At 33.9% G+C, this 22,562-nt stretch overlaps 6 protein-coding genes across 12 annotated transcripts in view; 2 read left to right on the top strand and 4 right to left on the bottom strand.

Moving 5' to 3' along the window:
• The window catches only part of LOC124184988 (fasciculation and elongation protein zeta-2-like), a 296,636-nt gene that overhangs the window by 204,690 nt on the left and 69,384 nt on the right, over positions 1–22,562 (bottom strand). The gene's annotated exons all lie outside the window — the stretch shown is intronic.
• Positions 126–3,996, top strand: LOC124184959 (N-alpha-acetyltransferase 30). The gene is made up of 3 exons (XM_046575236.1): positions 126–729; positions 1,287–1,465; positions 2,412–3,996. Exons 1-3 carry the CDS (start codon positions 450–452, stop codon positions 2,727–2,729), a joined length of 777 nt encoding a protein of 258 aa, XP_046431192.1. The 5' UTR covers positions 126–449; the 3' UTR covers positions 2,730–3,996.
• LOC124184970 (phosphomevalonate kinase) lies at positions 2,311–7,181 on the bottom strand. Of its 5 annotated transcripts, none has more exons than XR_006871280.1 (6): positions 7,023–7,181; positions 6,544–6,749; positions 5,512–5,661; positions 5,263–5,398; positions 4,318–4,797; positions 2,311–4,107 (listed from the first exon to the last, which is right to left on the bottom strand). XR_006871280.1 is itself a non-coding variant. In XM_046575252.1 (5 exons), exons 1-4 carry the CDS (start codon positions 7,160–7,162, stop codon positions 5,277–5,279), a joined length of 618 nt encoding a protein of 205 aa, XP_046431208.1. In that variant the 5' UTR covers positions 7,163–7,181; the 3' UTR covers positions 2,311–4,107; positions 5,263–5,276. The 5 variants fall into 5 exon arrangements, 1 of the variants encoding a protein (XP_046431208.1); XR_006871281.1 differs by having other exon boundaries at positions 4,476–4,797; XR_006871282.1 differs by having other exon boundaries at positions 4,552–4,797.
• On the top strand, positions 7,552–11,271 carry LOC124184953 (GPN-loop GTPase 2). Its single transcript, XM_046575222.1, has 7 exons — positions 7,552–8,030; positions 8,123–8,221; positions 8,285–8,634; positions 9,067–9,272; positions 9,507–9,621; positions 10,211–10,406; positions 10,549–11,271. Exons 3-7 carry the CDS (start codon positions 8,514–8,516, stop codon positions 10,784–10,786), a joined length of 876 nt encoding a protein of 291 aa, XP_046431178.1. The 5' UTR covers positions 7,552–8,030; positions 8,123–8,221; positions 8,285–8,513; the 3' UTR covers positions 10,787–11,271.
• Positions 10,698–14,285, bottom strand: LOC124184947 (arginase, hepatic). Of its 2 annotated transcripts, none has more exons than XM_046575211.1 (7): positions 14,162–14,285; positions 13,421–13,493; positions 13,108–13,310; positions 12,822–12,985; positions 12,152–12,267; positions 11,783–11,905; positions 10,698–11,676 (listed from the first exon to the last, which is right to left on the bottom strand). In XM_046575211.1, the coding sequence occupies exons 1-7, from the start codon at positions 14,252–14,254 to the stop codon at positions 11,441–11,443; spliced, it is 1,008 nt and encodes a 335-aa protein (XP_046431167.1). In that variant the 5' UTR covers positions 14,255–14,285; the 3' UTR covers positions 10,698–11,440. The 2 variants fall into 2 exon arrangements, with proteins under 2 accessions (XP_046431167.1, XP_046431168.1); XM_046575212.1 differs by lacking the exon at positions 14,162–14,285 and adding an exon at positions 14,016–14,144.
• On the bottom strand, positions 15,489–21,153 carry LOC124184927 (fumarate hydratase, mitochondrial-like). Of its 2 annotated transcripts, none has more exons than XM_046575147.1 (7): positions 20,864–21,153; positions 18,783–18,917; positions 17,800–18,000; positions 17,263–17,545; positions 16,632–16,894; positions 16,053–16,442; positions 15,489–15,915 (listed from the first exon to the last, which is right to left on the bottom strand). In XM_046575147.1, exons 1-7 carry the CDS (start codon positions 20,984–20,986, stop codon positions 15,778–15,780), a joined length of 1,533 nt encoding a protein of 510 aa, XP_046431103.1. In that variant the 5' UTR covers positions 20,987–21,153; the 3' UTR covers positions 15,489–15,777. The 2 variants fall into 2 exon arrangements, with proteins under 2 accessions (XP_046431103.1, XP_046431104.1); XM_046575148.1 differs by lacking the exon at positions 20,864–21,153 and adding an exon at positions 19,202–19,326.

Raw genomic sequence — 22,562 nt, 5'->3', positions numbered from 1 at the left:
TTTAAAAATTTTTTTTTCACTTTCTAATAGTAGAAATAGCAGAAAAAAAATCACATTTCTCCCCCTCCTTGCTCTTCGACCCTGAGCACGATTGGTGTTGCAGAAAATCCAATATGGTGTCCGTCGTTTAGTGATGTATGTCGGATGTCCGTATTTTGTTAAAAAATTCTTATAAACGAGGTTTATTACTATCAGTAACTATGAAAATTCGACTGAAACCGCCGTGTTGTAAATATAATTAACTATGGCCATTAGTATACTTGACTGAAGAGTGTTAAAAACGTGTGTCAAAGAGGCGGTAGCTAGGTCATCGTGTATATCAGATTGGAAAGAGAAGAAAAGAGAAATAGAAAAATATTTTATGTAAAATTAAAAAAAAAAAAATTTATAAATAACAAGGTAAACCAAAAAGGACAAAATTACAGAAACCACAAACGTTTTGAAGTAACATGCATAAATCTGCGAGCATAGAAAATAACATGGAAATAACTCATCATGAAATGCAGATGGGCCATGTCAAAATAAAAAAAGATAATGTGACAATAGATACTGTATCGCAAGACGTTGAGTCCCGTCTTACATTGAAAACAGACAATCTTAACGAGGAACGACAAGCAAATGGCTTGCATCAAGTAAACGGAGTTTTAGACTCGCCAAAAAAATCCTCAGAACTATCGAGCATCGTGTCAGTACCCCAGGGTGTTGCGTCTAGTCATAAAAGTCAACGTGGTAAGTTTCTACACGCTGCAGTTGAACATTCTTAATACCTTTTTCACATACCAGCAATAATGTGTCACAAGCCTTTGCCAGGTTAGATAATTCCTTACTTTTTATTAATTATAACAATTCTACATGAATCACCAAAATAAGTTTTCTGTCGGATATTCAAGTTCTATCAGGTTTGTAGCATAGAATCGGAGTCAAGCTATTTAAGTTGGTTTAAGCGTGGTGTCACGGAACTGATAGCGTTTTTACGACAATCTATCTCATTCGTTTGTTTAACATCGATTCGATTTGAAATGTTTTGTGATGCGATTGTTTTGATGTGCTGACCAGAACGCACTTTTCGGCAATAGTATAATCATTTTATGAGAAATTCCAAATGTATTCAAAATTTTACGCATGAATGAAATGGATTCTTGTAAAAATTCATACTCAAAACACCTTAATTCTGTTGTATATCATGTTGGATTACTTTTACAACTAGTATTTTCTAATCTTTAACCGGAACGAACATTTCATCATTGCACTGTATTTGATTGTCATTCTTCAAAAACTTGTTACAGACAATGTGGAGGAAACAGCGTCCGTGGAAAGTAAAAACAGCGATATTATGTATGTTAGTTACACGAGTGAACTGCAAATGCCAGATATTATGAAATTAATTCAGAAAGACCTGAGCGAACCTTATTCAATATATACCTATAGGTATTTTATACATAATTGGCCCAAACTGTGCTTTCTGGTACGTATTCATAGTGATGATGAATCAAGATCACGACAACGAATCCTCACCAATACTATTATTTGAGGAAAATAGATGATGTATACATATAAAATCTTAAGTTATCTCATTCTCAGTCATACTTTCAGTTTGTAATTAAGAGACATGTATGTACCTCTCTAAAGTAATAAACTTCCACCGGGCATATATACCTTACCATTTAAAATAATATTATTTGAAAGGTGGATACATAAAAAATTATACAAATTGTACACATGCAAATACTTTAAACTGAAGTTATGTCTATTTCGATTATTATTTTCAGAAACTGTGCTTTAAAATGGGGGTAAATACCTTTATTGAGACAGATTTTTTTTTCGTACGTAATTTTAATGACTATTTAAATTCTCGAAATATAGTTCAAACTGTTCAGACCGATACATAAAAATTGAAAAATCCATTAAACGTGTAAAAATCATGACCAATTTGTGTTTGCGCAGGATCAATTATTAGTAAGACAAAAAAATATATTTCAGAGGTATATGTGCTCAAACTAGTTTGAAATATTTGGCTTTCCTAATCTGAAAATGAGATCAATATTTGCGACAAGGTTGAAGTTAGTAACATAAATGTAACAAAACATTGAATGAAAAATCAGCATTTGCCATTACAGAATGACATGGAGGGAATTGTGTGTGCAAAATATGAGTATGTTTTGCTTAATTATGGCTTACCAAATATGAGACAATCCTGAAGTTTCGAGATACCAAATTTTCTTACCAATCGCGTTGTTACATGAAAATTACGAACTTCAATCTCATTGTTTGTTAACTTTAAAAGCAAAGTAGAATAATCAATGCAGGAGATTTAATTTGAAATTTATTATAACATTACATTTTACTATCTACAAAAGTTGAATAATTTTCATCGGTGACATAATGGTTCCGTGTTTTCTTTCTTTTCAAAGGCTATGCACGAAGAGGAGTGTGTTGGAGCAATTGTTTGCAAGCTTGATGTCCACAGAAAAGTGATAAAGCGCGGATACATTGCAATGCTTGCGGTAGATGTGAAATACCGTAAGCGTAAAATTGGTTCCAATCTTGTGAGACGAGCGATTCAAGCAATGGTAGCTGATGACGCTGACGAAGTAGTTTTAGAAACGGAAATAACCAATCGACCAGCGCTTCGATTGTACGAAAATTTAGGTTTCGTTCGAGACAAACGATTATTTCGATATTATTTAAACGGTGTAGATGCCTTGCGATTAAAGCTTTGGCTGAGATGAAATTCAACCGCTACTTTATGCCTATAGGAACTCAAAATAACTGCATAATTGAATCGAGCACACTTTGCATGATTCAAATTGACGCTAAACGTCAACACCAGACAGGTTGACAATTTCGTGTTGTATTATTTCTTGTTGAACAACCATCATATTGTAAAATTTAATTACTTGAATTTCGTAATGCATGTCTACACTATAACAGATAATAAAAATTCACTATAATCATTACACAATCTCAAAGATTGGGCAATGAATTGGAAAAATTGAATTAAATAACCAATAGGCAAAAACCTCTCTGATGTTAACGTTGTATCATAATATTACAGATTGAAAGTTACAGTCTGACTTGACAAAAGATAAAAAACATGTCTATAAAATAAGACTGTGACAGTTGTATTGAAACTAATCTATTGTATTTATATTTTCTTGCGTCAAGATATAATTGTTGGAATTAAGCATGCAACCAAATATCTGTTGTCAGTTGGAACTCGGAAGTGAAGAAATAAAGGAATAGGAAAAATTTTTAAAGTTAATAATCACACGGTTAAAAACGAAGGTCCGATATTTATATATTATATGATAAAATATAAAAATGACCGTTTATGGAATGAAAATTTCAAAGTTAAGTGCGCATTAATTCTGCGAACAGACTGCACAGATTGCTGTTTATCAATGATACACACAGTTGTATGAAAAATTTCACAAAAACATTGTAATGTAACTATTTAAACAGATACAGAAGGAGAAATGAAAGGGAAGACATGAAAAAATGTAAAAAATGTTAATAAAAATGCGTAAATGTTTTTACATACGTATACGCTTGCTTTATAATCTGCCAAGGTATTAAATACAATTATCTGTTGTTTATCTGGCATCAACAACCAATTTCAAATATAATTGCTCAGTGGTTTCATTCTGTTTGTCTTCAGATATCAAATGTAAGACCGTGACTATTATTTGTAAAATAGAAATTTCATTTTTAACCTTCCGTACAGTCAAGTGTATAACTTTTCATGAGTCACAAGTGGTAAGTTGCTCCTCTAATAATTTCCTTAATCATAGATCGTGAATTACATACAACTCTATGACAGATAATTTATTGATAACTTATTAATACATACATAGTCTTCTAGGTTCCATGCATAGTCCCATGATTTGGGTGTGTTCAATTAAATTGCGCGTGTTCTATCACACGTTAATAAGGAGGTTACTTAGCAACAATTAGCATAGATTTTCACTTGATTTCAATGATTTCACAATAAAAAGTTGGGCCATTGAAAAATTGCAAATAGCACCGTGCTATGAACTTCGTTTCTAATGTTCCGAAATAATAACGTCACCAAGAAGTATAACAGTTGCACAGCAGGGTTGATAGAATCTAAAAATCAAATAACTAAGTATCAAATTATATTTATGACTACACATTGTATATACTAAAAGAAGATGCATTGCCAATTCCAATGGATGAATCAATCGCGCGACTTTTTCATTTTTTTATACAGTTCTTTGATACTATATAATTTTTGAATCAAATATAAATTGTGAAAACGTGGTGAATATGATTAATAGAATTGATTTTTGTGCTTACAGATGCAACACTTCTAAATATTGAACCCAAAAACTCATTCAGAAACCACAAGAGCAAAGAGGAACCAGTATCAAACGTAAAGGGGCATCTCCCAGTGGACAGCCAAAGTAATGAGCAGTGCTTCTGGGCAATACTATTTAGGAATCAAATAATTCTACTTAATCATCAGTCTCCGGTGAGTGGTGGATGTACTTTTTCAATGAAATTTTTTTTAGTTGTAGAAGTTCATCTTACTGATTCCGCAACAGACTATCTGCCTTTCAATTGTCCATTTTGAAATTAAACCACAATTTATATACCAATGTAAAAATAAATATTTTTACAGAATTAATATATATACACTTATTATGACATATTTCACTTTAAAATTTGCAGACTTATGATCAGACGTTTGTTCTGGCAAGACAGGTTAATGACTGCAGTTTTTGTTTTCCTAGTCCTTTTAAGCCAGCTTCTTGATTGTATTTCGACATTTTATCACTACAAATTGAAAATCTTTTTTGTTACTCAATATATTTATCACTATTGAGAGTAAATTGTTTATTTGATATCGTCATAGAAATACACTAACAGAGTTGTTAGCAATTAGTAAAACTAGAAAAGATTTGTTGAAAAATCTGTAGTGTGTAATAGAATGGCTTGTTTTATGGACATTGCTTTGTGTTAGATTCTATTTGCTTGATAATTTGCAAAGGATTTATCACTTCTCTACAATGCTGATCGCAAAATATAGAAAACTGTTGCACAAGCATTCACGAATTTTATTTGGGATACAGTTTTTTCTGTCAATCATGTATATCCAGAGTTTCTAAAATTGCTTGTCAAACGTCAATCTTAGGTCTGGTCAACTTGGAAAAGTCGGGAATTTTGATGATGAAAGATTGTACGAAATGTAACTCAAAAATGCATTAAAGCGTATTATATATAAAAATCTGTACTACCTACATTGTAAAACTAGATCAATTTATCAGACTGATGATAGTGTCCAAAATATCATCAATATTGTCATCATTGTTGTAAACTTTCAAGTCCCACTTATTCATGGTGTCTAAATCACATTCAGACTCTGCATCGTCTATACCTACAAAAAGTAGAGTTCACCAAATTATATGCAATTTACTGAGACAGTATATGCCCATCACGCAAAAGTTAATGCAAATTGATAACGAGAAATTTATTATCATATTCACTGACCTGGTGTGAAGATCCATCCTCGTTTTGTCCTGATTTCATCATCAGCAATAATTCTTACAGTTTTACAAGCGCTGCCAAAATTTTCAACGAACCATTGAATATCAGTTTTCCGTCTTATGTCACTGACTATCCATATGGGTATATTACGAGCTGAAAAAAAAAATATATTACTACATGAAACAACATCAATTATAAAATAATACATCGTGTTATAAATGCGGAAACTAGGTGATTTCCATGGAGTATTGCCGTAAACACAGCATGAGCCAAGGCGACGTTCTAATAACACGAGTCTAACATAGCCTACTCGCGCATACATACTATTTCGTGCAACACCTATGAAGGAAAGTGTGATTTCAGAATCAGTTGAATGTAATAAGATAATTTAAAAGATATAGAAAGTTCAGCCATGCTCTGTCACATCACTGATTGTGCAAAAAGTTACCTGAAAAAAACTGTAATGCTGAAAATCATCTGAAGGTTTTCTTTCTCACACTGATTGGAAAAAAGGCATTTTACATACACTTTATAGTTGTAAAAAATCGAAGTATCAAAGGGGTTGCAACAAGATTTTGATACGCATTTTTCGTACACGAAATACCTGTTTCTATGACATTAAAGTGGGTCAGCAAATGCGCATGTGCAAAGTACAGAAAAGACCAATTTTGACTCCTCGCAGTTTTCTCAGGAGTTAAAGGCAGTCGTTTTTGTACTGCACATATGCGCTCTTGCAAACAAATCTGACATTATGTGATCTTGACCTCAATGTTGTGCTTCGTGAAAAACCGTGTAACATATTCTTGTTACACAAAAACTTGTGTGTAATAAGGAGGCAATTATCATTTCACCTCGCATATTTTCAATATTCGTCTTTGGCTTGAATGAGTACTCACCTACAACTCATAATGGAAACTTGCGCTTGGCCCGAAAAGATCGAATTTACCTCCGTGTTACACAATAATTTATTTTTGTTTTACAAACAGCAAAATTATAGAATATGTGATTTGTGAAAGAATGGTAAGGTGATATTACCATTATACATATCGATAGCAGCACGACAAAAGTAGCCAATATCTTTGTTCCTCATATTTTCACCCCATGCAATCATCTGTCCCCTGTATTTCTCTTTGTATTCTCCATCTCCAAGTAATTCTTTGAAATCTAGGTTCAAACTTTTGGCCCAATGAATTTTTATAGGTCCAGAAATCTTTATCGTCACGCACGGCAAATGGTTTAATCTGTGGAGTAGAGTAAATTGCAATTTTTTTTTTCAAAAGAAATACGAGAAAGTAAGTAAAATTAGAATGTGTAAAAATGATCAAAGAAAATGAATAATAACCTGGTACGGATGCACAATTTATAGGCGAATAGAAATTAATACGTACGGTCTGTGTTGATGTTTATGGTTTTACGCTATAACCTGGCAATTGTTAAATTTGACATCACGTCGAGTCACGCATGTGCGTACGTGAATCCTGTTATATCACGTTATATTGATAGACGTATATTACCTTTGCTGTAAAATGTCAGTAATGTAATCCTTGCCGGACTTTCTTTTTCCACTGAACAGTAAAATACGACGAGGTTTCACTGAAAGACATATTGAATCTCCGCTAGCATCTGCGCAGTCACGATTATCTGCAGCTGCCATTTGTAATTGGTATAGAGCTTATAGCAGATTTTCAATCATCGCAATCAGGTTGTCAGTATTTCAGTCTCAGTGTGACGTCGACGGTAGTTCGCAATAGACGGGACCAACTTGTTTTTTTAAACGTCCCAATACGAGAAAGAGCGATAAGGATGACTGACGATATACATTTAAAGACTGCTAACTTTATGAACTTTGCTTCGCAGGTATGGGCAAGCTAATGCGAGCTGAAAGCCGGCGAGGGGTTGCAGTATTTTGCTATACCGACTCGATTTAAAATTATGATTCCATAGGATGGGTCGATAGTGGTCGATAGTGCAGGGGGACGATTATGTAATTTCACTTGACTAAACTTTGCAAACTAATCAGAATGCTTGAATGGTGGAAAATGTGAAAAGTGAAATTACAGAATCGAACCCGAGGCTGAACATCTTTAGATATCTTCAGTCTCATAGTCTACGGCGATAATGCGAACAAAAGGATGAGTGGAATTTCTATCGAAATTGTCCCTCATGGGTTCTACCTAGTGCTACCCTGCCTGTATTTGTGATTGTAATTCAGTGGATTGTAGCGTATTGGGCTTATTGATTGGCTTAATGTAAAGCAGGCCAAAGCAGGCTACGTTCAATCGAAGGTTCTTACTCAGATGAGTACTGTGAACTCAACGAGGAATTTTGTTAATTTGGCTATGGTACGAATAGACTTATCTCCAATCAGAATGTGTCAATAACATGTCTCTAGTTGATACCGAAGTTAACCTAGAAGCCGGAGCGGCTGCGGCGAGTCCAAATTTAACGTATGCGAGCGAAGACAAATCTACGGGGGTCGTGATCAATGGGGTACACACCGATATCGTAATAAAAAACTACAGGTAGAGAATTCGCCAGAGATGGTGGACAGTAACGTTCAAGTGTATTTTAACCCCAAAACAATATAAATTGTTTAAAAAAAAAAAATTTTCAGGAATCGTATGTTCTTGATTCTTACTCAGTTTGAAAAATTTGGTTCCATACTGACTGTGACCAAAGAAGAAGCTGCCAAGAGCGATGTTTACACAATAAAGTATGTATTTAAGTCACTGCTAGTGATTAGTATTACTGGATATACAGAGAAAGTTTTTTGCAGAACCTTATTGGGCAAGGATGATGATCAAATACACGCAGCAGCTCGGTACATTGCTGAGCAAATAGCTACAGAAAAGCCATTGCTAATATCAATTTGTTTAAAGGATTATGGAGTACAAACTGTGAAACATATAGTGGCTGCTATCAAGAAAATATAGTCTTTGATAGTCTTTGTGATTCTTCTTGTAAATTGAAGAATCTTCATTCATCGATTGCTCATTTATAACACAATGACCTCGATATTTGGACAATTAGTAATTGGCCCACCTGGTAGTGGGAAAACTACTTTCTGCGATGCAATGTCAAAGTTTTTGACGAAACTGGGTAGAACAGTTGCTGTTATTAACATTGGTGAGCGTTGGGTTACATTATTGACTAGTCATTCCAGAAGCTCCAAGCACATCCTTAAATCCTTGAAATTGCCACAGAATTGTTTATCTATTCTACCTGTGTTTCATAAATTATGCTCATTCTCTTTAATTCTTATATTGGATAAAATTTCAAAGAAGTTTAAATCAGAGTATGAGATTATATCAGTTTTTAATATTTTGGTTCTTTTTCATTGTTATACGAACAGAAATAATTTTTTATTATAATGAACAAATGAGCACTTCATTATCACAAGCAGTTCAAAAAAAGTTTTGATATTGTTGTTTACTGGTACGATCTTTAAAAAAATGTGTGCATTCCTACCAGTTATTCAAATCGCTAAGAGAATACAATATTCAAAAATTTAAACATTGCATAGTTATATTATTTTTTGTTCTTTGTGACTGCACTTAGATCCAGCGAATGAAAACATGAAGTATGTCCCATTGGTAGACATTTCGGAGCTGATTAAACACGACGAAGTAATGACTACTTACAGACTAGGACCAAACGGTGCCTTGATTTACTGCATGGAGTTTTTAGAAGCGAATGTGAATTGGTTGATTGAAAAAATTCTCAATCTCAAAGGTTACTACTTGATCATCGATTGCCCTGGCCAAGTACGTTGATGTTAAACGTTTTTTAAATGAAGTTGTACTCCTCAAAATTATAGCATAATGTCAATCTTTCATCTTCTAAATACTCATTCTTTTTCACGAGAAAGCAATATTTATGTCTTTATGTGTCTTATTTGTGAAATGGGATATTTAAAGAAATTATGTACATATTCATTTATTTTGACACGTAATATCTGTACAATATATTCAATGTAAGATAATAATTCGAAATTTAAGGTAGAGCTGTACACCCATCACAAATCAATTAGTCGCATAGCAGAGAGATTGGAACAAAATCTTGTTAGACTGTGTTGCGTACAGCTAATTGATTCACATCATTGTAGTGATCCAGGTGAGTATTTTTTATTACTCAGGTCACTCGCAAAGTTTTGCAATTTGTGCACGTCGTGGTCTTGGTGATAGCATGCCCTGGTACAGAGAGAAAATATGCAAAAATTTTTACATGGAAAAGTAACAAAAGAGTACGTTTGTCTCAGGTGATTGACAGGCTTCAAAATCTGAATCATAGTTCTCGCCTTGAAACTTAGCTCCTACATTGTGAGCACACTCCAGAACATAGAGCAAAGGAGCCTATTTACTCAGGCTTGACTAACTCTTCTGGATCACCCTCCTAATAGTCGTAACCCAGGTCCTTGTGGCTGCCCTATTCCCAGAATTCGACAGCTAGAAGGAATGCATTTTCCCAGTAATACTGAGCTTTTTGCCGAGCGTGAGAGAATATCTACCGATATTCCGAAAGAAAAGTGGATGGGCTGGTTTAGTTACTGGATACGGCGAATGGAAAAATGTATGCAGTGTCGGGCAAATTACTTCGAAAAATTGTTAATAGTACATTCATTTTGCAAAACTTTTCGATTGACTTACTTATCAATACAGGATTATTTAGTCAAAGATTTATAATTGTTTTGTTGTTATTACAGGAAAATATTTGTCATCCTTAATGCTCTGTACCAGCACAATGCTACATCTAGGATTACCCCACATTAATGTTTTGACGAAGATAGATGAAATGAAGAAATTCAGCGATCGCTTGACATTTAATTTTGAATTTTATACGGAAGTTCTTGATTTACAATATCTTCTGGAAAAGCTCAATGAAGATCCCTTCACTTCAAAGTAATTATTCATTTGTGATTACATGGTGATGGGTGTTCAGATCATTTTATTTATGTAAACATACCTAAAAATGTAGACTTTATCTTTTTCGTAGATGCAAGTATTTAAAAGATCTGTCGTTAATACTATAATTAATTTGCAGGTATAAAAAATTGAATGCCGCATTGGTTTCACTGGTTGAAGATTACAGCTTAGTGAGTTTTATACCATTAGACATCTCCAATCAGTCTCTTCTATTGCAAGTAAAGAATGCAGTAGATAAAGCAAACGGTTACATTTTTGGTGGCAATGAACCAAAAGACGTTCAAACATTACTCGCATGTGCTGTTGGTGCCATTAGTGAAACTGAAAAAATGTCTACTATTGATAATTATCTATAAGATTGGTCTCCCGAACGTATTAACTTACAACCAATTAGAATATATTTTGGTATAACAAACTAGTAATCAGATATTCTACTGGAATGGCTTTTAAGATATACGAATTTTAGATATAAACGATAATAAAATTCATTTAAGTAAATTCTCATGTGTTATTTGCTTATGAAATAGTATCAAATGTACAATAAAATTGAAGATGTATCATTCACTTTTTTATATTTGAATGTATGGAATAGTGAATAAAACCTGTGAAAGGAATCACCTGAAGAAATGTTTTAATTTATTTTCCGATTCTGCAGTTTCGTATATAATAAGACTTATCAACCTACTAGAGAATGAACGTTTAAAAGTTAGTGCTTGCGTGCATTCGTAAAAACTTGAAAAGATATGGACTAAATGTTGATGAGCCATTAATTAATACATACCAGCTGGAAAATGGAAATATCTTTTAATTGATCTTGAATCAACAAAGGGCTGTCATTACACAAATCATTGAAATGCTCGACGTTCAGGTTTACTACCAATCAGTTATTTACAACAACGTTGAAGCGTTTATGATACTGTGAGAACAACTTTGTTCACCTGATAATCTGACATAGTTATTTGACAAAGTAGTATTATTGATGACATAGTTATGAACGACATACTGATTGATTACTTGAACGTTTGCAATGGTATGTCATCAATTCCTTTAGGAACTTTGAGTCCACGCCTGTTATATCCAAAGGCTGCTTGAATAATTTGAATTGCAGCTTCGACTGTTTTTTTAACGTCACGTTCGGTACCAATGTGTGGATTGACTTCCACTAAATCTACAGCATTTAGTCGACCTGTATTGTAGATTTCCTCCATCAAGTGAATCCCTTCTCTCAAAGTAAGACCCCCTCGAACTGTAAAGAAAATAATCGCAAACTAACATGTACCATTTATCAATACTCACAAAATTCATGGTTTCATCAAACACTCATTTTGTTCATATAATATGTCTTTTACTACCTGGGGTTCCAGTGCTTGGAGCTTCCAAAGGATCGAGTGAGTCAATATCAAAGCTGACATGTAAAGATTTGTTATTTTCTGGATCTACTTTAGATAATGCCATATGTACAACGTCATGTATACCTGAAAATATCAGACAAGTTACTTTACAAAATAGGGATGATTTTACCCACTGAAAATGAAAAATGATTTACCCATCTCAAAGAACATTTCTCATTTCAGATAAGTCAAACACTTTGAATTTCAGCTTGATTGGGATGTAGTATGAATATAAATAATACAATAAATTTTAGAAATTCTTGAATTTTTATTGTTATCTGTAAAAATGAATAAAAGCAAGTTTGAAAATACTAAGATAGAGAGTATTACCATATCGTTCAACATCTCTGATTCCATAAGCATTGATCCCAAATTTTTCGATTACTAGTCTTTCGTAGCGATCCACAGACCTCAAACCAATATATCCGACACTTCTTATGGATAACCTGAAATTATTCAAACTTGTAAACCTATGACTTTCAGGCAGGAAAGTTGTTCAGATGGACTTTGATTTATATCTATGAATTAGGTTTACATATCGCCATTCCTAAATTACATGAAGCTTTATCTTTCATTTAGCTAAACATGGTGCTGACAATATTCAGTGATCTGATTTCTGTTAAATGAAATCAATCTTATTTTTGCATTTAATTAAAAAAAATTTTAAATCCATGTTACTTCAAAATTCGGTTTCAATCCATTGCCTATACCGTGATTGTTTGTTGACAGAGACCCTTCCAAGCCACAGAGTCACCACCTATGCCAATAAATATACAATTTTTATCTGAGCCGAATGTAATTGACATATGCTGCCAACTAAATGTTGTGTACGTGTTGCCAAAGGCAGCGACCTCGTGTGCTGGAAGGGTCTGTTTCAACAGACATTCACTGTATATTACGGTCTTCATCTCAAACATTCATCATATCACCACATCGTTTCTTGGGTCATAACTATTGGTCAAGTCTTGTACCAAGTACAACGAAGAAGATTCATGCTTACACAGGTTTTTGCCAATCCATACCAGGTAAATATGGCCAATAATCGGATAACTCTTTAGTCAGCAACGCTACTGGCATACCATGCACATTGCCACTTTCGCTAGTTGCATTTGTATTGAGATCTGCATGTGCATCTATCCATAAAACAGCCACGTCTTTTTTGACCTGTAGAACAAATTTTATATTTCAAATATTTGTTGCATAGCAGGAACGTTTGTTAGTGGTAACGAGATTCAAAATTTGAGTATCAGCCCAATCATTAATTATAGTGTACATTAAGTACGTACTTTAACATGTGCATCTATACTCCCTACGCCAAGACTATGGTCACCACCAAGAGTTAATACTTGTCTGCCATCATTTAAAATCTGTTCCACCTTTTCTGATAGGCACTTAGTACAACCCGCGAAATGACCTAAGTGAGTCATGTTCTTTACTGCCACATCCTCAACTTCATAAGATAGGTCACCATAATCTTTGATGTCAATCCCTACATTGTTAAGTATAATGCAATTAACATATTTTACAATATCTGACTGCAGGTCGCAGAGTAACAATAGTTGTCCAAATAATTTTAATGTGGATAAAATCTTTACTTACCTAAAACTTCTAATTCCTTAACTAGCCCTGCAGCTCTGATCACATGTGGGCCTTTTGCAACTCCAACTTTTTCCTGAGCAGACACATGCAGTTATATAACTAACAGTTTGAATTTACGATAATAATTTAATGGATACATACTAATTTTATATTATACTGAAATTCAGATTTCAAAATAAGCATAAGATGAGTAATCGAATATTGATAGGGATCTATCATTTCCAAATTTCTTTACAAGAATATCATTTCGAATGAGCATGAGTTGACTCCCCGGACATATATTTATTAAGATGATAAAAATTGACAATGAATAATTGATTCTTGCTTACAAAGAAATAATAAGTTTTGTAATATTTTAGATACTATCATTGTGTGGCGTAATTGTTGTAGATTTACAACCTCACGCTCTTGTTTGTAGTTAATTCTCTGAAATAACTTTGGGAATAGATGAACAAATATAAAAAATGAATCAAGAAAGAAATGACGTTAGCACGGCACTTGAAAATAAAAAAAAAAAATACGAACTATCTAGGTGTCCAAAAATGTATATTTGGCTCGTAATTAAAATATCAAATCGTTTTTCTGAGGAACTTACTGATGATGTTTCTACTATTACATACTCCATAAATGGTCATAGACTGACATTGACATAGTCAGTAAACTTGGAAAAAATAGCGTTATTGTAAATGTGTTATTAGTATAACACATAGTTTATTTAAAGAAAGTGTTTTTGAAACGCACTTGCCCTGCCTCAAAAGGTACACCCACTATGCCGACTTTTCCATAGTATCGTTTCACAACTTGTCTTGTAATATGTTTAGCGTGCAAAAACATCTTGCTGTATGAAGATGCTTGGTTGGTACTCAGCCTGATATCTTGTCTGAAATTAATAACTATATAAAGTTTGACGGCCTACGACCTTGAATTGCTGATATGATAATTGGGTTGTCCTTCTATGATTTTGCAATATACCCATTATAATGTATTACCTATTGAACTTGAAAACTAATTAACATGTTGCGGGTAATACTAGTAGAAAAAAAGTATAATTGAGAAGACACGATGGAATGGCGGATAAAGAATATATAACAAGTAACTGATACATTTTAAAACACATATAGAGCATGTTACATATAAAACATACAACTAGCAAAGCAAAGACTTCACCGTAAAAATAGTAGATATCTTGACCATAGGAATCATTTTTTGCAGATAATGTTCTTTACATGATGTATCTCGCACATTGATATAAAATTCTATTTTTAGCATATCGTGGACGTTTACTATTGCAAAATGTCTTGTCAGAATAAGGATATAATACTCAATGATAGTCACTCTATATTCATACACTGTGAGTAAACATAAACTGTACAGAGTAGAATACTGAGTGCAAATGTTCACTCTAATTTGTCATTGCATCTACATAGAAATTCTAAACGTAAAAAATTTATTTTCAAAGAAAATTATCTATCTGGAACTTATTAGCAATTGCGCATAGATTAAAAAATTTATAATTATATGTTATAAAATTTGTAATTCGTGATTGATCATGCTTACAGTCCGCTGCTGCATCGTCATTATAATGATATCACCTAACCAGTAACGACGATAAAACCCATTGAAAGCAATCCCACTTCTGGCAGATCCATAAGTCGGAGCTTCTTCCACTTTTGTTGATATTGCTGTAAATAGCGAGCATAAATGCTAAACATGATAATCACCATGACTGTGAAGTGACACCTTGATTTACAGCAACGAAAGACAAAAGGTTTTCTCCTCCAATTTATGTTTACTGTGATATTTGATACTGTAATTAACATTATTTCAGTTTTATTCTACATATACTACTAGAGATTTCGTAAACTATCAGGTTTGAAGTGATGTACAGCTTGACCAACTAGTATCATCCAATCCCATTCTTTAGAACTCGTGTAACGCCCGTGGTGATTCATTATCATGCCAAACTTCTGGGGTAGTTGGGAAAGAAAAGAAGGATTATTTCCTAAACAAAATGTAATCAGTTCATCACCTCTCATTTGTTCGTCAAATTAAAAAAAACATTTGCCAATTTAATTAATGAGAGTAAGTTTTTTATATTCTCCGGTATTTTAAAACAGACGTAGTTGATTACAAACAAATATACAAACGCATATAACACGATCCAGCCGATTCTTGGGGTTTTTGTTAGCACGTGACAACTGCAATAGTGCAGTACTAAGTATAAGTATGTTACTATTTATCAAAATGTACACTATTTATATAAATAAGGTATTAAACAGATGGTTAATGATTACAAAAGTTTTGCCAAAATATTACAACTATTCCTGATTCAAATTAAAACAGTCTTGGATTGAGAATTATTTTGCTTCTTTCGGTCCAAGCATTTCTTCAGGCCTGACCCAAGCATCAAATTGCTCCGCAGTCAAACCATTTTTCAACGCAGATTCCTTTAGAGTCAAATTCTCCTTATGAGCTTGTTTAGCAATTGCGGCAGCCTAAAAAAGTGACGAGAGATATTATTTTGAAGTTACTGCCATGTATGGAATGAACAAGTGATTGAAAAAAAAAACTTTACTAGTTTAATCAATCTCTATTTCACCAAACATTCAAAACTATTTAGAATACTCCTTACCTTATCATAACCGATATGGTGGTTCAAAGCAGTAACCAGCATCAAACTCTCGTTCATAATTTTTTTGATGTTTTCTCTGTTAGCAACAATGCCTTGTACGCAATTCTTCGTAAATACTGATGCAGCGTCTCCCAGAAGTCTAGCAGATCTCAACGTATTAGCCACCATTACAGGTTTAAAAACATTCAATTCGAAGTGTCCATTACTTCCGCCAATTGATGTAGTAACGTGATTACCCATAACTTGGGCACAGACCATTGTAATCGCTTCGCACTGCGTGGGATTTACTTTTCCAGGCATTATCGAACTACCAGGCTCATTTTCTGGAAGCGAGAGCTCACCCAGGCCACAGCGTGGTCCGCTACCAAGGAATCGCAGATCGTTAGCTATCTGAAAATCGAATTAAAGGTGTTGTCATTAAAAATACCTAGGCAACCAAGTCAGCTGTATCTGTAGTTAAAGGAAAAAAGGCCAAATTTATTTCAACAAATAACTTAGAGGTTCTTACAGAAATTATGAAATTAAACAATAAATGCCGTGCATTGGAAGACAAAATTTTTCAAGTTATTTAGTGCTGACCTTCATGATAGATACGGCAACTGTATTCAATGCTCCATGTACTTCAACTATAGCATCATGACAGGCTAAAGCTTCGAACTTGTTTGGCGCTGTTACAAAAGGTAATCCTGTAAGGCTTGCAATTTTTGCAGCCGATTTTTCCGCGAAGCCTTTGTAAGTATTTAATCCAGTACCAACTGCCGTGCCTCCAAGAGCCAGCATGTATAATCTTGGTAATGTATCTTGTACTCTTTGAATTCCAAATTCAATCTGTTGTGCATAAGCTAAAAAAAATTAAGTTAATAAAAATTAATCGGTAATATTTTCCATCGTTTCATATAACCATGAATACGTAAATGTATGAATAAATAAAATTGTCTGTTGTATACATATCAAAAGCCTCTGTGTTAGTGATTCACTGTTAGATGCCAGAATATCATTCACAAACACAGTTATATAAGAGTAATCGACGAAACTCTTCAAATATTTATAGTTGTACATGAAAATTCTCTGAAACTTGATAGATAATATTTCGGAATAATTCAGTTTTATATTCAACCAACGAAATTGCGTGAAATAAGACACAGTTTTGGAATATCAAATAATTTCCCGCCCATTTCACACAGTTTATGTTCTTGATTTGTGCTATTACCTGAAAATTCTTGGCCCAAAGTTAATGGTACTGCATCTTGAGTGTGGGTACGACCAATTTTGATAATATCTTTGTACTCGTGAGATTTGGATTTGAGTGCAGCATGAAGTTCTTTGAGACCAGGCAACAATATTTTGTTAATCTCTAAAGCAACGGCAATGTGCATCGCAGTGGGAAATGTGTCGTTAGAACTCTGCGACTTGTTCACATGATCGTTAGGGTGAACTGGTTTCTTTGATCCAAGTTCTCCTCCTAGCATTTCAATTGCTCGATTAGCAATCACCTGAAATTAAATGACAAATAAGTTTTCACTTTGAGTACAAAATTTATTATACGCAAAAAACTGACTTGAACAACTCCATTATTGTGCCTAACGATAACATTCATCAGCTTTTATCGTATTAATCATACGATCAATACTCTGATATTCGGCTCTATGCGGTACAGACATGAAGCTATAATACTAACTTTACATTGTGCGAAAACAGATGAAACCATAGAAAAATAGTTGCATTTTCGTAATAAAAGGCAAATTACCTCGTTGGTATTCATATTGGTTTGAGTACCAGAACCTGTCTGCCAAATGACCAGAGGAAAATGATCATGATATAACTTTCCACTGATCACTTCATCAGCTGCTTTGCTGATAGCATCTGCAATTTTCGGATCAAGTCCATACTCTTTATTTACTTCTGCTGCCGCTTTTTTCAATATTCCCATAGCACAGATAACTGCGTACTGAAAAATAACATAAGTAATTAAAATTTTAGGCACTTATTTCTTACATTTGAGTATGAAAATCTATGAATATCATCCCACTACTTCAAATGGAATATAAAAATTTTGTCATGCTTAACTGACATCATTTGAATGTTACATATCGTAATAGTCTATTTTCGATTTATCCATACTTATACAGGTTTAATGTTCTCGGCAGTCGGATGAGAGCGCAGATATAGCTAGCTGAGGATCTACTTGCTTTTGTTCATACTTGTTCACGTCGTGATAATCGGGTGTGATTATCATCTGAGGACCCTATACTTCAAATCTGTTTACATCCACATGTATTGAACGTATCCAAAATACGGACTACGCGCACTTGCACAATCTCAGACTATTATTGTGACACTAACGAATGTGAATAATAGGAAACGGAGCCTCAGCCGGTTGAAGCTCCTCTCTTATTTGACCCCAGAAAAGATTGACCCCATATATTAAACTAAAATTGAACAAGGCACGTCTTTTTCTGTTGCTTTAATACCAATATATGCAAAGAAATTATGATGGCAACAGAAACAGCCGACATTCAAAAGGTCAGAGCAGTTAAAATGCCATACTTATTAAATAATTTGCAATTTAGATTTCCAATTTCAAGAGAAATGAAGATTTATTTACTGCATCATTTTGTTAAACTAGCCAGATGAACTTCAATGCTGCACTTAATAATTAGTTTAACAAATATACTATTATTAAATTTAGCGGGCTTTCAAACATACTAGGTGTAATTATATTATACTCACAGGCATACGCTCCGAACTATCTCCAATGGGGAAGTTGAGTACCGATCTGAGGGTTTGGGCACCGTAATATTTATCATTTGGAACTTTGAGCTCACCAAAAGTGTCTCTTTCTATCCTGTAACCCTTGTTAGATTCCTGAAACAAGAATCGTTCACCGACCGTTAGTATAAATAGTAATTGCTTCAATAGTCGCCAGAAATGTGTAATATGATCATGCGGAACGAATGCTTATGGCTTTAGATCGTAGAATAATAAATTTAGAGTAAATTAGTATACAAATATCAGGTTATGAAATACATAGAAATTTCTTAGCAATACCAGGACAATGTATGAGCGCTTTGGGAATTTAAATTAAGCATCATGAAAAAATAACTGCAATATTGTGATGGTTAATTTAGTTACCAAACGAGTTAACCAACCATTGTGCAATACTGATAAGGGAAACCTCTGACACGTATAATGAGATGCTGGTCCTATGATTGGTACAATTAGACTGGCTACTGGAGAGCTGCCTGGCCTTCACGTTTTGTACAAGTCAACTAACTATTGCAAACATCCAACTGATATATGAGCGAAAGTGTAGTAACGACCTTGGTGCAGCTGCTTTTTTTAATTTTCATAGATAACGTGGAATTAATGAGTCAATACTTGATTTCTCAAATGGACTTCCCAAAATACAGCTATTTAAAATATACAATTCCTGACTTTCTGATTATTGTTCAAATACAATTGACCCATTCAATTTTACTCATGACTAAAGGTTATCTCAAGATTTCGGTTGCACAAAAAACTTGGAAAGAGACAACTTCTGCCGGTTTGCGATGTTCCATTTTGCTATTGTACAAAAGATGGGTACGAATAATTGTTTAAAGCTATGCTACACTATTTTTGTATCGGATATCCATATGTTTTCAGATGGGTTCACATTTTTTGTGCTTTGCCTAATAAGATTACAAAGAATTCCAAATCCTTGAACATCTTTCTTAATAGCTACATCCCGTTAGGACTAGTGCCAATCCTTGAATGTGAAATAGTTGCCAAAAAAATTCATATAGATTAATGAATAAACCTAATTCAAATAATGTTTTAAATACTATATATTCAGTTACAATAAGAAGGTGTGTTATACAGCGAATTTTGAATTCAGCAATGTTTTCCTTTAAAGACTACTAATTATTTAATATGGCCTTACGTTCCTATTTCCACATCAGTGTTGCAATGAATTTATTCTGAAGTCGTCATTTGATAAATATTCATAAGCATTGCTCAATTATAGTGCACAAAAAACAAATTCTATGATAATCAGTACACGGGTCGTTGACTCATTGTCAGTATAGTTTCAATGAACGGTAAACACGTGTTAACTCTGAAATTTTCAAAAGATAAATTCACGATTAAATGTTGATTATATTAGTCTCAGATATGTTTATGAAAAATCTTGGTGTTGATAAAACCGCTGCAAACTGTTGTCATGCAAAGACATCGACAATACATTGTCCAACTTTGGTATGGGAGTAAGATTATTTATGAATACCTCTAATGTTATAGAAAATTATATATTACGTATGATAATATTCATGTTTACGAAAATATGGATGCTGAGTTAAATTTGTCAGCGATACTGTACGTCTAGAACAAAAATTGATGACAATTTTTTTGTTTGCTACCTTTTGTGTATAAGTTTTTGACTTGCAAAGAACATAACTTGAACAAAGCCTTAGCGCACATTACAAAAGATAACAAAAAATTGAACCGGTCTTTATTTCATCAAAATAATGACAGAGTATAAATTTTTAGGTGAAATCAGTACACATCCATATTCACTATCCGAAACATAACATAATTGATAATTTTTCTTTTTCTTTCTGGTAAATTATTGGAATTGTACAATTTCGGGTACGTAGTCAATTCCAATAAGAATTACATTGGTGTGGTTATGTAAAAGTAATGTGACAGTAACTGGTAATGCTGCAATAAGTCATTTGATTAAGCTGAAGCACCGAATGTTTATATAAATATACTTATTTATAATTAAATGCACGATGGAAAATATTTTCTAACACAATACCGAAAGATCCTACCTTTGAAAGGTTACATGGACCCCGACAAAATTCAGCCATTCTGATATTAACGACACCGGCGATTTTCATGAAATGCTGTCCACCGCCGACCACTGGGCGGAACCTCAATAAGTTTAATGCCATTTTGTTTTTTAAATATTTGAAATCGGCGAGAAAATAACTGACGGCCGTTACAATATTCTTATTGTCACACAACCGCCGGTGCCGAATTGCATAAGATCTACTCTCGCCAGGTTTTCGCAGAGTGCAGACGACAGAATTTCAAGGTCATCACATGGTATAATACGTCACTCAAAACATGTAATTGCTACGGGCGTAACAATATTTTTACTGATTTGATTGGAAGCTGTCGAGTAAAGAAAATTATCGTAGGTATGTATGCACGTATAATTGCAGAGGTATTAATTTCTCTTTCATCTCGTTCATCTTGATTTCCCACACGCGGTAAATGACATTCTCCCTACCGCCAATCAGAGCTCTTGCAAATGAATTCATTACTTTTTTTCATCATTGTCCCGCCAATGACACAAAAGATGGAGTTGGATTTACGAATGAAATTCTCGGCGGCAGCGGATGGACAAAAGCGTGGACAAAAGACGAAAGTAAAATTAGGCGCATTGTCAAACCGCGTTAATTCGAATTGTTGCGATAGGCCGAGATCACTGCTGTAAACAGTAATTTAAATACAGAACACGGAAAAATACTCGCGTTAAACCTATTGGCGTTTACGGCGAGTTATACGTATACGACGTTTCGTCAGAGGTATCAAATTTAAAATCTCAGACAAGACTAGTTCTAAGAATGCTCCGTTGCTCACGTAAACCTTGCAGCGTTGCTTGCAGCACTGATTTTCACTGAGATTTCACCGGCTCACCTGTAAAAGCATTTTTTTTTTTAACGAAATCCAACGCATCTTTATTTAGGATGAATCAATGTATAGGTGTACTGAAGCCGATAAAACCTTACTCGAAGAAATGCGGCCGAAGTATAAACAGTCATTGCAGTTTAATGTTTACTAATTTCTCGTAGTTTAACAGATTCTGGAAACGTTCGTAGTAGTGCTTAAATTTATAATGTTGCATTACTTTTCGTTCTTCAGTCAACCGTTGACTGAAGAATATAAGTCAACGCTTTTGGCTTCTCTGCATCGCGACCACTCGAATGCAACGATATAGTAGCTGACATATTGTACGAACGTGAGTAAAATTTGAGATATATTGTATGCAGTATAATACGTACAAAGAATTGTGTTATACACCCATTTGAAGGCCATACCGTCATGTATAGGTATGTATGATGTAGCTATAGATACATCTGGCTGTATGTATTATATGTACATACGTATGATTGACTTTCGACAGATAATACGTCAGAGTCGTTTTCTCAGAGTCTACAAGCTGCCTTTTGCAGTGACCTCGTTGTTGATTTTTACCGATACGTCAGACGCCGGCGTGTAATCATGACGTATATATAATCAATTAATTTCTCGCAGGTAGGGCTGTGACCATAATCAAATTCCGCTCGTACTTCATAAAGAATTTTTTGAATAAATAAAGCAATTGTATAACATTCACAGTTAAGGAGGTCTCATTTTTTGTTGAAATTCCCTAAAAATTTAAGCAATGTATTAAACAATTCCAAGAAAAGTATCACTACGAAGTATTAAAAACGACAGAGGAAGATATATAGGTGAAGTATA

The sequence above is a fragment of the Neodiprion fabricii genome, chromosome 6 (assembly GCF_021155785.1).
Source record: "Neodiprion fabricii isolate iyNeoFabr1 chromosome 6, iyNeoFabr1.1, whole genome shotgun sequence".
Classification (NCBI taxonomy): domain Eukaryota; kingdom Metazoa; phylum Arthropoda; class Insecta; order Hymenoptera; family Diprionidae; genus Neodiprion; species Neodiprion fabricii.
The sequence above is the reverse complement of the archived record's forward strand: the minus strand, read 5'-3'. Positions and strand labels throughout refer to the sequence as shown.